Source organism: Uloborus diversus, chromosome 7 (genome assembly GCF_026930045.1).
Source record: "Uloborus diversus isolate 005 chromosome 7, Udiv.v.3.1, whole genome shotgun sequence".
Classification (NCBI taxonomy): domain Eukaryota; kingdom Metazoa; phylum Arthropoda; class Arachnida; order Araneae; family Uloboridae; genus Uloborus; species Uloborus diversus.
In genome coordinates, this window is record NC_072737.1 from 166,416,998 (window position 1) to 166,435,647 (window position 18,650).

The window sequence follows — 18,650 nt, forward strand, 5'->3', positions numbered from 1 at the left end:
TTTAACAGTGAGATTTTTTTTATTAATCACGGCAAAACATTTATATTTTATATTTTCAAATATTCTACTTTATACAACGATTTTTAGCATAAATAGGCATTTTGTGTATAAATTTCACTAATTATTTCAGAAATAACTTTTTTTCTGTGCAATTTTTTTCTGCCCTTATAATTCTGAGCACCGCTGTGTGTAAGAAAGAAATCCCTTACTAAGTAAGGTTGTTGTTAGAACTTATTCGTTAACATTTCTGAAAACTCAACAAATGTGTTGTTAGAATTTTCTGCTCTTAAATTTATGTGAAAACTCAGTAAAATCACATGAGATCTCGAGAGAAAAAAAATGGCCCGTCTCAAAATTGCATTAAAATGTTTCAGTTGTACATTAAAAAAAACACCTTCATTAGAACACGAATCGCACACTAAAAAAGTTATGTATATTTCATTGCACTATTTCAAGAAGAGTAGAAACTCACTTGACATAAGAAGGAAACGTAATAATTCTGGAAAAAATATAGTTATGAAGCAATTTAAGACTAAATACAAGCTAAGTTTAGCAAACGATAAATAAAAATGTAGCTGTAGAATAATGGAGTCGTTTCCAAAATTTTAAAAGTAATATTTTCTGAAAGAGCATGCTTAAAAACACAAGATCTGACCATTTTTTTAAAATAATTTGTTCAAGTTTAATATTTTTAAAAAATTACTTAAATCGGCGCGCTTTCATTGTTTACGCTTCTGTCGTGTGACATCACAAATGATGAAATGCCATTCAGTGTTGCCATTCACGGTCCAAAATATGATAGCAAACGTACAGCGCAATATTTAATTCGCTTCTAGATTATCGTAACATGGAAACTCGGCAGAAAGATGCGCCAAATTGCATCATTTGTGACGTCATAAAGACCACGCCTTGTTTGCAAAATCGGACAGTTTTAAAAACTAATTAAAAAATAAATGTTGAGAAAATGAAAGTATTTTCTGGGTCCATGTTATTTTTTTTACTCATTCTATCAATTTCAGTGACTAAAAGTAGTACTTTTGACTGATGGAAGCAACCCCATTCTGTTCGTAGTTCAAATAAATAATGAAAGACGCTGCAATCTCTCTGACCAATGGCTATTGAAAGGAGTCAACACCTGTGCAATCAGACATCTGCTTTGACTGCGCCAAACTGCTATGTTTTACCTCTTTGATTTCTTAAATTACCTCAAGGTAGCGCACAGTGGGGCGAAAACGCCAAAAAGCGCTTATAAATGGTTTTTTTCCCTATATTAAACCAATTGAGGATTAATAAATTTGCACAGGCCTACCTCTTAGGCAATCAGAACTGAAATTTTAGAGCCCTTCGTCCACTACAAAGCTGAAGGGAGCCTTTAGAAAGTTGAAGAACCATGAGTGCGGGAATTTACGAAAATTGCTTTTAAGCAGTCTATTTTTTTTCTTATTAAAGGTGAGATATTTAATTTCTCTCGTGTCTAACGATAGTAATAGGATGAAAAAATAAGTGATCGAATTCTCAAACCGGAAATTAGTTTTGATCATCACCGAAAACTTGTGTGGAATTCAATGTTGCTTTTTTCAAAACACTCTACGAAAAAATTTCCTCTTATGTCCTCTTAGAAAATAATATAAGTTAGTCATAAATGGTCTGTAGAAAGACCCTGAACAGGAATTAGCTGCGTAAACCTGCGAACTTTGGACCCTGAGACCAAACAGATCGAAAAACACTCATAATAACATGCCTGGGTTGACAAACAAGCGAGAGAGGTTTAAAAACATTTTTAAGTGCTTTTTGGCGTTTTCATCCCACTGTGTGGCGTATTAAAGCTCTGGATTTTCAAATATAAGAATAAGCACAAGCTTTGCAAACGATAAATAAAATGCAGCTGAAGATTAATTCCATTTAATTTGTCTAAGAAAAATTACTTTTAACTCGACAATATTTTTCACAATTATAAGAACTAAAACATAAAGAACTGATACAATAATGAAATAAAACAACACTAACTATAAACTCTTATGTGATGCTTAATATTCTAAAGGTGTGTTCTACCTTCTCTCTTAGGAGGTTTCGTCTCTCCTCTCCATGCTTCATTTACGAGAAGTTAATCAGTATTGATTATTTCAACTCTAACCACTTAGTAAACTAGGGTTCCTAAGATTCGGCTTTTCCAATTGTTGGCTAGCAATGCTCCCTAGAAGCATTGTTATGTTTGTTGCAGCGGGATTGTCTTAAGATTATTCTAAAGGGTAGTTTATATTATCTGATCTGTAACCATGAGGTTGGGTGTTCTACTTTCCAGAAAACTTCAAATTCTAAAATTATCTTCCCTTTTCTAAGCACAAAGATTTATTCTGCTTAGACTTTTAACAAATTTTACCAGCTTTAAAATCTTTGTGTGTATATAGTTGAAATGGCTATAAAAGGTTGGATAATAGGGAAAGGTTGCCGTCAATGAACCACATAAAGGTTTTTAATTTTTTTTAGAAATTAAAGCCAACTCAAATTTCACATAAATTATAGGAACAATTTCTCAGTATATTTCTCTTTTAATAATAATGTTCACTTTCATGATAAATATACACAATAAAGAATGAAAATTAAAAATATATATTTTAGCATGTGGTTAATTAATAGCTACCGGTTGCTGTGGATGGACTATTGAGTTTCCATCGATGGACCACATTCTCAAATTAAAAAATCAATGCGTAACTTAAAAATATTTATAACAGGGGATCCATAAACACTATAAATAACAATAAGTTATAGAAAAATTGATTTATTTTCGAAAATGTATCATTTTCGGATATGAGGAATATGAAGTGCCCTTCTCAGTCAAAATTATTACCACGTAATGATAATTCTCTAGTATTATATTTTCATCCATATTTTTAATGTCTTTTAATTCTTAAATTTAATTATTTTATTTCTATTTAACAGAAACTGCCGAATGGCAACACGTAATTAAAAAAAGTGAAAAAGACGCACGAGATCGTGTTCCACAAAATTTGGTCTTGAGAAAATAAAAATGACGACTTCTTGAAGTATATGTGATGTAAATAAAGTTTTGTCGATTTTTATAAAATAATGGAGTCAAATTCTTATACAAAATTAGGGTGTTGTTATAAACCTTCACAACACTCCCAGTGGTGACCCACGTTTTGGACAAGAAAAAAAGGAAAAGAAAAAAAAGACGGACAATGCTTTATTCTATGGTATGCTCTTCACTTAAAGTCATTCACTTGAAGGGAAATGCTCTGGCCTAAATTTTATTTTCGTGTAAAGATAAATTTTATCTTTGACTAATTTTTCTTTGTTTTAATTTAATTGCATTTGTTTATTTTACTTGTAAATTCTCAGTTAAATTTTAAAATGTCGGTAGAAAGTTTAGATAATGTTGAATTTACCAATAATACTGTTGAATACAAACTCAAATTCTAACGATGAGTTATTTTATCAGGACTGCATTAATCAATGCGTGGTGCTGGAATCCAAGAAGTTCACCTTTTCTTCATAAAAAAATACATTTATTTTGCTATAACTACCAGAAAACTACAGAGCCAAAAACATTTGTGCATTACAGCACCATTTTTAAACTCCTACTGATTTTAATTTTATTTTTCAGTGTTCTGACGATTTCTCGTGCACACATTTATCATTCACTTGGAACTCTCTTCACTTCAGTTTCTAACATACCTCCCCCCTTTGAGACTCTGGGAAGGGTCTCAAACATGTAACACTCATTGTTTTAAAGATCCAGTCTTTTTGGTACTTTCACACGCCTTCCAGATCTGGTATTTTTTTCCAGAATAATATCAGGATTACACTTTTTAATAGAAGTCTTCTGAACACCTTCCTTAGGATTTGATTCCATCACACTCATGGCTTTGTCGGAAATTGCAACCGCCTCATCATCAGTTCGTATCTCCAATGGGTAAACACGTTCCACTGGACGAACAAAAATCCCATTTTGAGTTTTGAGCCTAACAGCGCGAACCCTTTTATCTCGCCCAAGAATCATTTCAATAATTTTCGCCAAAGGCCAAAACATACGTTTTTTATAATCGTCGCCAATTAAAATAATTTCGCCAACTCTTGGCTCTCGGGTTGGCTTCTCATTGTGTTTTTGAATTAATTGGCCTAAATATTCTTTTCTGAAACGCTGTCTTAAATCATTGAACAGCTTATATCTATATCTTATTCTCTTTCTTAGACTTTGCAAATCCACATGATCAATATCTGTAACATCAGAACTACGGTTTTCAATAAGGAACATTGCAAGTGTGAGAGGAATCAACTCCTGAGGGTTTTCCGACCCATATGTTAGAGGCCTTGAATTAATTACAAATTCACAATCACATATCAATGCGTTCAACTCTTTATAATTCAACACTGATTTGCCAAGAGTTCGTTTTAGTAAGTCTTTAACAACACGAACCAACTTTGGAGGCAAAAGCGGTGCGTCCAGATTCAGATCAATAGTGGTAATTGTTAATATTTTTCTCTTCGCGTCTACTTCTTTTGGTCTCCAATCTACTTCACTTGGTGGCCACTTTTCTGGTGCCAACTTCAACCAGGTCGGTCCTTCCCACCATTTGGAGTCAAAAAGTTGTCTAGGACTGCATCCGCGTGACAATACATCAGCTATATTCATTTTCCCAGAAACATGTTTCCACAACTCAGGTTGAGTCAATTCCCTGATTTCTTTCACTCTATTACTAACAAAAACTGACCAATTTTCCTGACGTTTTATCCACCAAAGAGCAACACTTGAATCCGACCAAAGTGAGATTTTATAATTCGGAAAATCGAGTGCTTTTAGTACAGAATTCAAAAGTCTAGCACCTATGCAGCAAGCCATGAGCTCTAACCGAGGAATACTCAGTGGTTTTAGTGGATCTACTCTAGATTTACACCTAACGAGATATATTTCAACTTCAATTTCCACTATTGGTCGAACGTAGACGCACGCCACGTAAGCTCCTTCAGAAGCATCCACAAATACATACAGTTCTGTCGTGAAATTGGTTATCATGTATCGTGGCAAAGTTACATTATTTGACAATGCAATTTCCTTGAAACATTTCAAAAATTTATTTACAATATCAGGGGGTAGTTCTAAATCCCAGGAATGTTTTAACTTCCAAGCATCTTGCAGTATCAGTTTAGGAAGCAATGTAGCAGCGCTTAATAAGCCGATGGGATCAAAAATCTTTTGCACTGTAAATAAAATTAAACGCTTTGTAATTTTTGTTTCACAAATCAATGCTTCTATATTTATATTACACCTGAGAGTCATTATCCAAATTCCATAAAATTCCTAAAACAGACGCTTCCCCTGCTTGCTTAGTAACATTTTCACTAGCTACATTGCTTTCGAACCCTCGCAAGTCAAAACATCCCTTTGACATAATAAGTTGCGATTGTTCGATGAACTTCGCTTCTCCTTCGGTATTATGAACCCCTGTTACACAGTTGTCCACAAAGAAAGAACCTTCCAACTTCTGTGCAATCTCATATTCAGGAGGGATATATGCCTTTTCAATGCCTACACTCAACCCTATAGGATGCAATCTGAATCTATCAATATCTGGCATTAGTTCAATGAGGTTCATTAGTTTAAACAAGCATTCATTCAAAGAAGGCTTACCTCTCTGGGGTGCTGAAGCATCAAAAACAGGCCGAACTTTTGTGGTCTTACTATCTATTTTTATAACAGGCTTATGTGGTAGATAGTGGCACTTATTCTCTAATTCCGAATCTGATACGCGCTCAATAATATTCAAGTTTTCCGATTCTTTGAATACATTTTGGTAATCCTCAAGCAAATTACTACATTTTGACTTAATAATTTTTTCGTTCCTTTTCCAGGCTAAAACCTTATTATCTGGTAAGTTCGAAAAATCATACTTCCAAGGAAGCTCTACTTCATATCTTCCACAAGGAAGAATTTTCAATTTATCCTCAAATTCAGCTAGATGTTCTCCTATGCATGCTTTCTTATTAACATTGCAAGTGGGATCTGTTATTCCTATACTTTCAAGTTCCCACAATTCATTCAAAGGAATATTTTTAGCATGCATCGATAATGTTCTGAAAACATCATCTTTCTCATTTGTGTTCTGCTTACCCATAACAGTCCACCCAAGCTTCATTTCTACGGCAGTAAGGCCGGATTCTAAATCTACTGAACGTCCCGTCAGCAATTTTCCTAAAACATCTACCCCTATTAAAAGATCAATTTCTTTCATTTTACAAAGGGAATCAGAAACTTCAATATTCTTTTTCTTTAATTCATTCAAAATATAAGGATTGCTAACTTTTGGTATAAAACTACAAATTTTCCTTTCAGAAAGAGCTTCAAAGCTACAAGCAAAAGACCCTTTCAAACCCCTCACTTCAACAGTGAATATCTTATGCCGTTTTGGGTTCGTTTCCCTCCCCCCAAATAACGAGTGAATCACTGTTTCTTCACGAAGTGGAGTTGCTTTCAGCTCAGACAAAACTTTCTGACTTACATAACTACTTTGACTACCAGAATCTGCCAAAGCCCGAATTATTTTTTCTCGATTATTACATTTAATCCGAACACACAGAGTTTTCAAAAATACAGTTTGAGTTTTATCAAAGTTAGAGAGAGAATTTTCAGACTTAGAAACTACTACATCCTTAGCTTCACAACTTTTGCTTTCCAGCTTTGGACACATTACATAAAAATGAGGTTCTCCACAACCATTACATTTTAACTCTCTTTTTACATTACAATATTTACTAATATGATTTGAATTAAAACATATAAAACAAACTCCCTTTTTTAACAATATTTTTTTGTTTTTCATTTACAGTCATCTTTTTTGCAATGAAACATCTTTTACTTGAATGACCTTTTACACAAAAAAATACAACGTTGAAATCGCTTACCTTCTTTCTCAGTACTTACTAACGCTGCAGCTGTCGGCAGGTCGCTTTCCTTCTCAGTTGTGGGCTCTCGTTTGCACAAATTTGAATTTGCGCCGAAACCAGCTCTTGCAAGACGAACCATTTCTTCTCCATTGACTTCTGGGCGAAGAAAGTTCATTAACTGCTCTAAACTGCGACAGTTCTTATCTTCGGTTAAATTATGATTTCGGCTTCTTTCCCACGTTACTAAAACTTCTTCCGGCAGACAGCTCTCAACCAAAGGCGTCAAGAAATCTCCATACTTTTCTTTTGTCCGTCCAAGGGTTTCCAACGCGCGGAAGTTTTCCTTCCAATTCGTCATAGAGGGATGGAAGATCAGCTTTCCCCTGTCCTGCGGCAGCATTTTTCATAACTAATCTCAATAAATCTCGAACATACACTTGCACCAGCAGATCATCACGGCCAAATCTTTCCTTTAACTGCTGTATTGCTTTACAATAATTTTCTCCGGTAGCAGGAAAACTCAGCACTAATCTTTCTGCCTTCGAACCAGGTTCCATCGATTGAATTAAATGCTGCATTTTATCTTCATTATCAATGCTCTTGTCCTCATGGATTTTCTTGAACTGGCTCCAAAAATTTAAAAATTCTCTTGCTTCGCCGTTAAACTTTTTAAGTTCTATCGTCGGCAGCTTAAAGTTGCGCTTACTAATGTTCCCATTACGCTGAACATTTTCAAACTTTAAATCAAGCAGAGAGCAAATTTGAATAAACTTGTCCCGATAATTTTCTGCTTCTTTACAATCTTCATAATAAGCCTCCTCGGCATTTTTATCTTTCAACAACAGCTCAGATATTATGCTCTGACAATCATCCAGCCGCTTGAATTTGTCAGAAATCTGATTTCTTAAAATTAAAAGTTCATCCGAACCAGTAATTTCCTTCAAAAGTTCAGCTTCAATTTTTTTCATACTGAGGGTAAAAGACGCCCTCAGTCCTTTTCTCTGAGCTTTCAATGTAGTTAAATCCATCTTCTTATACAAGTTCCCAAGCACCCGTCCTGTCACGGACGCCAAAAATTATGTTGAATACAAACTCAAATTCTAACGATGAGTTATTTTATCAGGACTGCATTAATCAATGCGTGGTGCTGGAATCCAAGAAGTTCACCTTTTCTTCATAAAAAAAGACATTTATTTTGCTATAACTACCAGAAAACTACAGAGCCAAAAACATTTGTGCATTAGAGCACCATTTTTAAACTCCTACTGATTTTAATTTTATTTTTCAGTGTTCTGACGATTTCTCGTGCACACATTTATCATTCACTTGGAACTCTCTTCACTTCAGTTTCTAACAAATACTGTACAAAGTGACTCAGTTTTGAGAGTTGCAACCAGATTACCTCCACTATGGAAAAGTAATATAACAGTTTGGTTTATTCAAGTGGAGGCTAGTTTCAATGTTTCACGTATAACAAATGATGAGACGAAGTATAACTACTTGTTATCCGCCATTGACGCAGATACACTTAGTGCTGTTTCGGAATTAATTATAGCTCCTCCAGAGGGAAATAAATATCAAGCTTTAAAAGATAGATTAGTTAAAGAGTTTTCCGATTCGCAATCAAGCCAAATACGGAAACTTTTGTGTGAACTTACATTAGGTGATAAAAAACCATCTGTTTTACTTCGGCAAATGAAAGAACTTTCACGAAATTCAATTACTAACGAATTTTTAAAAACCATTTGGTTAGAGCGTTTGCCAACACATATTCAAGCCATTTTATCAGCATCAACTTCAGAGTTGACTGAACTGTCCATTTTAGCTGATAAAATTCATGAAATAAAAATGGAGCCATCAGTTTGCAAAATTTCAGAAACACTAAAACATAGTGAACAAACGACGCAAATATCAAATTTGCAAAATCAAATTGAGCATTTAACCATGCGAGTTTCTGAATTAACTAAAATGGTATCAAAACGTTCATTTTCAAGAGGTCGTAGTAATCATAGATATAGGTCCCAATCTAGGAGTAGACGAGTTTCAACACCCTCAGATAATCAAAATACATCTGAGTTTTGTTTTTATCATGAAAAATTCGGCGATAAAGCATTTAAATGTCGCCAACCATGCAGTTATGATGCAGTCCAAAAAAACTTGCCATAGCTGCTATGTCTATATTTACGATACTTACCCTGACATAGCAGCACATAAACAGTGTAGATTACACATAATGGATAAAAGTACGGGATTAAATTTTTTGGTTGATAATGGCAGTGATATTTCTTGCATTCCTGCCCATTTTTCATTCAAAGCAAAAACTCCTATCACTTACGTGTATGCTGCGAACGATTCAAAAATAGCTGTGTACTACCACAAGGTGTTAAATATCAACATTGGATTGCGTAGAATATATCAGTGGCCATTTGTTGTAGCAAATGTTTCTTGCCCAATTCTAGGAGCAGATTTTTTACGAAATTTTTCACTACTAGTAGATTTAAAGAAGTCGAGATTAATTGATTCAGTCACTGGTTTGACAACGAAGGGAGAGCTAACTAAAACTCAATATAGTGGCATTAAATTAGTCTCGGATAATATGGTGTACAAAGAATTATTTAAAGATTTTCCCGAGTTATTGAATCCTATCCCAAATTTCAAAAAACCAGTCAGTCACGATACTGTCCATTATATAGAAACAAAAGGACCGCCCTTATTTTCTAAGCCCCAACGTTTACATCCAAAGGTATTAATCGAAGTTAAAAAAGAATTTCAATACCTTATGGATCAAGGAATATGCCGTCCTTCAAAATCTCCTTGGGCTTCTCCTATTCACGTGGTACCAAAAGCGGATGGATCTTACCGTATTTGTGGTGATTATCGAAGGTTAAATTCGGTCACTGTGCCTGACCGTTACCCTGTGCCACACAGACACGATGTAACGAACATTTTACACGGCAAGAAAATTTTCTCTAAACTCGATATTGTTAGGGCATATTTTCACATTCCAGTTTTCAAAGATGATATTCAAAAAACTGCAGTTACCACACCGTTTGGTAGTTTTGAGTTCTTATATTTAAATTTCGGTTTAAAATGTGCAGCAAATACGTTCCAAAGATTTATTAACGAGGCACTTTCAAATGTAGACTTTGCTGTTGCTTATTTAGACGACATACTATTTTTTTCCGAAAATGAAACGGAACACTTAGAACACATGAAAATTGTATTAGGTAGGCTTGCCAAATATGGTTTAAATGTGAATATTTCCAAAAGTGTTTTTGCTCAAACTGAAGTATCATTTTTAGGACATGATATTTCTTTTGAAGGAATTAAACCTTTAAAATCAAAAGTTGAAACCATTCAAAATTATCCTAAGCCAAAAACAATATCAGAGCTTCGACGATTCATTGGATTAATAAATTATTTTAGAAGATTTGTTAAACATGCAGCAAGACTGCTTACCCCTTTAACAGATCAAATAAGAGGATGTAAAAAAAATGATAGCACTCCTATTGAATGGTCTCCAATTTTGAATGACGCATTTGAGAAAGCTAAACAAAGTTTGATTGGCGCTGCATTGGTCTTTCCCTCGCAGGATGGGCAGTTAGCATTACACACTGATGCTAGTGATTTCTAAATTGGTTCAACCTTAAGTCTGCAGACTGAAGAAGGGTTGAAACCAATAGCATTTTTTTTCAAAAAAACTGAATACTGCTCAGTTAAAATACTCGGTTTTTGATAGGGAATTATTAGCCATTTATGAATCAGTAAAATATTTTCGACATTTCATCGAGGCGAAAGAATGTATAATATACACTGATCACAAACCAATAAAATTTGCTTTTCAAAAGAAACGAGATACCTACACAAATAGGCAAAGTAGATGGTTATCCTTTATCTCTGAGTTTACAACTGACATTGAATATTTGCAAGGTAGCTCAAATGAAGCAGCCGATGCCCTTCCTCGAATAAGTACAATTAAATTTCCTACTTCGCTAGATTACGCTAAGTTAGGTGTTGAACAAAAATCTGACTTAGAACTTAAATCTGCTTTAGAAAATAAGGAATCTAATTTAGTATTAAAATTACTTACTATGCCTGATTCAAAAACTGAAATATTTTGTGATATTTCTACAGGAAAAGCACGACCTTTTCTAATAAAAAATTTTCGTAAACAAGTTTTTTTAAACCTACATAATTTAACACACCCAGGTATAAAAGGTTCGACTAAGCTTATTAAGCAGAGATTTGTTTGGCCTTCAATGGCTACGGATATCAAAGTATGGGTTAAAGAGTGTTTAAACTGCCAAAGATCAAAGGTTTTCAGGCACACTAAAACTGAAGAAGGAAAATTTGATATTAACACATCTAGGTTTGCCCATATACACATTGATCTAATAGGACCACTACCAGAATCTGAAGGAAATAATTACTGCTTAACGGTAATTGATAGGGCAACGCGATGGCCAGAAGCATATCCTATTTGTGATATGACAGCACCAACTGTCGCTAAGACGTTGATGTCTGAATGGATTTCAAGATTTGGATGTCCAGGAAAAATTACATCAGATCAAGGTCGTCAATTTGAGTCTGAGCTATTTCGACAATTAACTCGATTCATTGGTGCCGAAAAGATAAGAACTTCACCATACCATCCTCAATCAAATGGTCTTATTGAGAACTGGCATCGACCATTAAAATGTGCTTTAAAAGCTCGACGAAATGAAAAATGGACCGAAGTTCTTCCCACCATACTCCTAGGATTCCGTGCAGCAATTAAAACGGATCTGAATGTTTCACCAGCCGAACTTGTTTATGGAACTTCACTTCGACTTCCAGGAGATTTTTTCGATGAACATTCGGTTATAAAAAGCCCTGAAACTATGATACAGAAGCTAAGAGATATATTTCACGATTTTGCTCCTTTACCGACAAAATCACATTCTAATATTAAGCCTTTCGTATCACAAGACTTAAAAACTTGCACCCATGTTTTTATCAGAAATGATGAGGAGCGGAAAAGTCTTCTGCCGCCATACAACGGACCTTATGCAGTCATCAAGCGCGGCGCGAAAGTGTTCAAAGTAATGATAAAAGACAAAAATGTCACTGTGTCTGTAGACAGGCTAAAACCAGCATTTCTGTCTGCTGACAAGGACAATGTTAACCAACCAGAAGAAGAAATGCGTAAAAAAGATGAAGAAACTTCATATAGGACAAAATATGGACGAACAGTTCACTCCCCAAAGAATTATGGACATGTCATTCGTGGTTAATGCGTGACTTTCGGCAACGCATTTATTATCATCATTATAGAAGGGCACTTCAGTACCCCCCACATTCTGGGAAGGGGGTACTGAAGTGCCCTTCTCAGTCAAAATTATTACCACGTAATGATAATTCTCTAGTATTATATTTTCATCCATATTTTTAATGTCTTTCAATTCTTAAATTTAATTATTTTATTTCTATTTAACACAAACTGCCGAATGGCAACACGTAATTAAAAAAAGTGAAAAAGACGCACGAGATCGTGTTCCACAAAATTTGGTCTTGAGAAAATAAAAATGACGACTTCTTGAAGTATATGTGATGTAAATAAAGTTTTGTCGATTTTTATAAAATAATGGAGTCAAATTCTTATACAAAATTAGGGTGTTGTTATAAACCTTCACAACACTCTCAAATATAAAAAAACTCCTTCACTAATACAACACACAGCTGTTGTCATCACACCTTGTTCACCACTTGATGTTTTCCCAACCTGTGCAACACTGTTCTTAGCTAATATCTTTTAAACCTCTTTTGAACTGTTGAGAATTTTGTTAAATCGACTTTGAAAATTTTCGTTTGACGCAAGATTGTACATGCTCTCTAAAATGTCAGAGAACATTTTCGACTACAGTCGACTCCCGCTACAACGCGATTCGACTTACTCGAAATGGCTATAACGAGAGTTTTTCCCGTGTAACGAATTTTAGGGATAACGCGAGTTCATCGTCCGCAATGCGATTTTTTTTGGAAAGTAGTATCGGTTTCGTTATTGGGTCCTAAATATTGATTTCGTGAATATATTTTATCCCTATAGCGTCACTGATAGCAGAAGTTCCCTTCACCCTACTAGTACACACATCGCTTTGTTAGTGCCTCAAATAACCACTCTGCGTCTTTCTTTCATTTTTTTTCTAAATATTAAAGTTGATGAAATAAAATGGCACCTTAGAGCACTATTTCATCTAAAGATTAAAGATGAGAAGAAAGAGAAAGTTTCTGAAGGGAAAAAAAAGTTTAAGATATTCGATATGCCTTAACAACTAAAAAAAAAAGAAAAATTAATTTGAAGTTTGACATCTTGAATTCAAATTATATTTTTCGCAATCACGAGTGTGTGTATGTAGGCGTGTATGTTTGTGTGGGGGGGGGTATATAATTGTGTGTAGGGGTTATGTGTATGTGTGTGCAGGCATGTGGGTTTGTGTCTGTGTGCAGGCATGAATGTGTGGGTAGTTGCGTGTATGAGTGGGTGTCTGTATGTATTTGTGTATGTGTGTGTAGGTGTATGTGTGTAGTTGTATGCATGTGTATGTGTTTGTGTGTGTGTGTGCGTGCGTGTGTATGTAGTTGTGTATGTATGCGCGTGTGTGTAGGACATAGATTCAACCTGGAGACGGCTTTCGCTATAGGAGCAGCATCGTGAGGAGCCCGTCGACGGTGGTACTGCAGAGGGTGGCGGTGGGAAAAATCAAAAGACGCCACAAACAGTCAAATGAGAACAATAAGCAATCGTAATTGCTCAAAAATACGTCGACGGTAACATGACAATAATTATAAGTGATGTACGTACCATGTAGTTTTATTTTGTCTTTCCCTGCCATTGCCATTGATCATTTATTTTGCACATCTTAACAGTTTTTATGTCGAATGAAGCAGATTTTTTATTTTATAAGTTCAGTAAAAGTACAGTTCTTAATTATAGTAAGAAACTTTAATGTATAGTTGAGATATGCTTTAAAGCAGTTTGAGAGTTGTTTATAAGTGTCTAAAAGAATTTGGTATGTTTCAAAAAAATTGTATACATACCCTTTTCTACAACGCGAAATTTCGACTTACGCGTGGAGTCTTGGAACGCATCCCTCGCGTAAGTCGGGATTCGACTGTATTTTATTACTGAAACCAGAAGCTTAAGTCTCAAACTGCTAGATACTATAGTACTAACAGAGTTTTTGTCTTAATAAAATCTGTGGGACATGTTATTTTTCTCAGCCTCTTGAAAGGCCAATTCCCCCAATTTTTCGGAAGTAATTTCAAAAACTTCTTCTCTAGTTTCAAAATTGTTATCACTAATCATATTCCGATTTCGGAGGGCTAATCTCCTAAATAGTTAATAAGTGACTAAGGTAACAACAAACCGGTTTTTGTTACCTTATGAATGTTTAAAATTCGTTAAGGTCCATGCCACCACCTCTGTGAGCTACTGTAGCACGTTACAGGCTCTCACTTGTCCACTGGCCATTACAAATTTTTGAAACAGCAAAAGTATTCGAAACTATTATTATGTTTTAAGTTTTTAGTCAATTTTATAAAAAAAAATTGCCTTGATATTAAAATAAAGTATAAGAGTTTTCATGAACTACTGTGATTGTTTTTTTTAATTGTCATATTTATTTTAAATCAATTGAGTAATTTTCAAAGGTAGTTTAGCTGAACATATAGCAGTATTTGAGATTTCTCATGAGTCAGGTCCATTTATGGAAACATCTAATGGTCCAATGACAGCAACTGCGGTATTTTGAATATTCTTATAGGTGTTACTGAGCTGTGACGAATCATGATGAAACATGAAGCATGGGGAATTGTACTTTAAAAAGCACTCTTTTAAGTCAATGTTCACATTTAGATGATCAGTGATATTCAAAGCATGTTATAACTAAGTGAAAATCTCAGTAACTACACTGCTTGACAATTGCTAAGTAATAAGTGATTTATGCAAATTTGTACCTCAACCACCTTGCCAATGGAAAAAAATTCAAGTTCAGATGGCGTGGTAGACCAAGACTCGTTATCTATATGAAAGACAGTGCATACACGCTCAAGATTCGTACGAAAATTCACGCTGTTTGGTTTTTAACAAAAATAGCGCTGGATGTTAAAAAAGGTTTTTCTCTGAAATTCTGTTTGGTTCTTGAAATACTTAAGAGTAAAATGTCAGCAAGACATCATTTGAATATCTACGATCATGGACGAGCGGTTGGACGACTGGAAGCAGGTCAAAGTGTCACCACTGTGGCTGCTGCAATGGGTGTATCAAAAAGTGCCATCTCCCAATTAAAGACGGCCACTGAAGGTGGAAATGTTTTGCAAAAGCATGCCAGGGGTCGTGGTAGGAGCACCACACGTTTAAAGGATCGCTATGTAGTCCTCGTGGCAAAAAGGAACAGAAATTTCACTCTTGGACGGATAGCAGCAAGTCTAACAACCGCTACCGCTACGCATATTTCTGCAAGAACCATCTCACGGCGAGTAAATAATGTCGGTTTGTATGCACAGAAACCCGTGCGTTGCATCCAAATTTAACCACGCAATCGTCGAGAGAGATTACGCTGGTGTAAGGAACATGTTGGTGGGCTCATCAAAATTGGTCTAGAGTGATGTTCTCTGACGAATCTCGTTTCAGTGTGACATGTGATTCTGGTCACCAACTACCTTGTAGAGAGCGTGGAACACTTTATCCACAAAAATTTGTTTGCGAACGTGATCGGTACGGCCCAGGCGTCATGGTGTGGGCAGGCATCATGCACGATGGCAGAACACCGCTTCACATTTTGGAATAAGAAAGCGATACGTCGCAAATGTATTGCAGAGATGTTATGCTGGACCATGTTCGTCTTTTTAGGGGGGCTATAGGTCCAGACTTTCTCGTTACGGACGACAATACACGACCACACTGGAGCATTAAAGTGTCAGACACACTGCAAAGTGAAAACATTCTCCGTATGCAGTGGCCTGCTTACTTTTCCGACTTAAATCCAATTGAACTTGCCTATGAGGCTCTTGCCAGACGCGTTGCGCGAAGGACCGTCCCTCCCAGAACAGTACAAGAACTCAAATCCGCATTGAGAGAGGAGTGAGAAAACACCCCCCACGCACTCCTCAATAATTAGTGGGGAGTATGGAAAACAGATGTAAATTGTGCATCAGTGTCCCTGGTAATCATATATCATATTAAGGTACTCATATCTCCATCATTCTGACCTAGATCATTTTTTTGTGGTTGCATGAAAATCATCTAAGTAGGATTATTTTTTTATTTTTAAGTTTTTACTTCATTGATGTAGTAATATCTGTGTTATTTTGTACTTATAATAAAGGCACATCCTCCCTACTAACTATATATTTCATTCTGTTAATTTAATCATTATCTATTCTTAACTATTCAAAAAACGTAATTGTTCCTTAGCAATTGTCAAGCAGTGTAGTAAGATAATGGTAGAAAACTTTTCTGACCGATTAACAATATAATGAAATAGTTTTAGCTACTTGACGACTCTGCAGTAGACAGTTTTCAGACAAAGGAAGGTACTAAAACTGATTACGCGTCTGCAAAAAGTCTTGTACGGGAAATATCTTCGCGGTCTAGTCATGGAACCGGTTAATTGACCGCAACCTTCCCCTATAAACAGAAGAAAATGATGAGACATAAATAAAAAGCAAGCTTTTGGAGAATTGAATAAATACTACCCTACGAAAGTAAAGCGAAATTTCTACTAGAATAAGCTTTTGAGCTATCTGCAAAAAAAAAAAAACTTTTTGGGAACTGTTTATGCAAATTATCATATAATGCTGTAACCGCCGCTACGCGGCCCAAGTTTATAACTGAAGGCTAATTCAGTCAGTGTTGGTTCTGTTTTTTGAGAGTGTAATGTGTTGTTTTGCAGCGCTAGAGTGCCGCTAATAAAGGTGTTTTTTGCACAAGGTGTTTAAGTACTTTTTGTGCTTTAGAGCTATCGAAGTTGGTAATTTTGGCCAACAGTAACAATATAAGGAAACGTTGGAATTTTGCGGGGGGTTTTTTTTTTCACGTTTTATTTTTATTGGAAATTAAATAGGATGGCTTGTGCAATAAAACTCAAGTACAATAGATGACAAAACTGCAAAAAAGTTAAAAATAAAAATTTGCACATACTGCACTTTACCTTCCTACGGCAGAATGCCATTGTGCATGAAAAGTTAAAGAACAGAAAAAAACGTATAGGGCACAAATTAGCAGAAAAAAAATCGCTGCTAATTTGTGCCTTTATTCGTCGTTTTATGTTATTTTAGGGACTTTATTCTGTATATTACTCTAAAAAATATTGTTACAAATCCTGTAAATAGTAATTATTGTAGTAACGTAAACTGTAAATAGTTTCCCGTAATGAATATACAACCCCTTTTCATTCGGCTAAAGTATACGATCCCCTATTTCCTTTTCTTTTCATTGATAAAATTTGATAACGGTCTACGCATTTCGAGAAGCAGCAAGAATGTTGTGGGAACTTCTTCGATGTTTATAAAAGCGTCCTGTGTGATAAAAAGGAGAGTTTCGATTGAGATTTCGAACTGAGAGCGTATTTGCTCTGTTTATAGCGAGGCATTTCTCTGTGTTGTTTTCGTATTTGGAAGTAAATACGTGTGTAAACGTTAAGTTTACGGTGTTGTGTGATAATTGCTTAATTGCTGATGAATAATTTAGCAGTTGTTGACGATCTTTCCTGTATATAGTGTAAATAAATTTCCTGTGTTTTTATCAAGAACTGTGTCTTCATTTCAAGAAAGTGGAAGTCGCACCGAATCCGTTACAGTTTGGCGCCCAACTTGGGGCTACTTCTGGACTTTCTTGGAGTAAGTGTGACTTTGGACATTTTTTTCATAAAGACTTTTTAAATTTGGACTTTGTTTTTATGGTGATTACTCGCGCAATGGATGAACAATTAAAACAACTTCTTGACGCAATCACCTCTGTAAAAAGTGATTTGACTGCAAGTTTTACTGCAAATCAAGAACAATTAAAAAATGACATTACGGCTAATCAAGAACAATTGAAAAATGAATTAGCGACTAACCAAGAACTGTTAAATAGTGATTTAACTGCTAAAATTACTACAAGTCACGATGAAATGAAAAGTGACCTAACGTCGATGAAAACCATGATGGAGAATCAACTAACCGCCATGGGAGATAAAGTCGATGCTCTGGAAGAAAAATTTGATACTGTGGAAGAGCGCATCGCCAATATGGAAAATAAGTTGGTAGAAGAAGACAAGAAATTGACTTCATTTAAGGAAGAAATAATTAAGGACGAGGGGGCCGTGGTAGCCTGATCGGTAGGGCATTGGACTCGGGGCCGGAGGGGCTCGGGTTCGATCCCCGCTGGTCGAAGACCCACCGTCGTCATTAAAGGGGACTGGGCGACGTTAAATATGCTCGTGGTCTCAATGTCCTCCAAGTGAAACGATACCTCTGGGGGTGCTAGTACCAGGTAGCTATTAGCTCTTGGACTAGTTCTAAATTCTCATTAACTGTTCGATCCGGTGATGGTGCTGCCATCTATCGGTATATAAAATAATTGGAGGCAAGGCACTAGTATGCAGTCCTCGACATAAATACAGTTGTAGTCAGTTCTGACTCTTGAATAGAAATAGAAATTAAGGACGTGGAAAGGAGATTGGCGACCGCGGAAAGCAGCTCTGTACAGTTTGGCGCTTCCACAT

At 35.6% G+C, this 18,650-nt stretch overlaps 1 protein-coding gene across 1 annotated transcript; it reads right to left on the minus strand.

The window, feature by feature from the left end:
* Positions 1 to 7,172: 7,172 nt before the first annotated feature.
* Positions 7,173 to 7,931, minus strand: LOC129226986 (uncharacterized). Its single transcript, XM_054861615.1, has one exon. The coding sequence runs from the start codon at positions 7,929 to 7,931 to the stop codon at positions 7,173 to 7,175; it is 759 nt and encodes a 252-aa protein (XP_054717590.1).
* Between the last annotated feature and the right edge of the window lie 10,719 nt (positions 7,932 to 18,650).

Coding starts and splice junctions, on each gene's coding strand:
- LOC129226986 (XM_054861615.1), bottom strand. CDS start 7,931: ATGGATTTAACTACATTGAAAGCTCAGAGAAAAGGACTGAGGGCGTCT.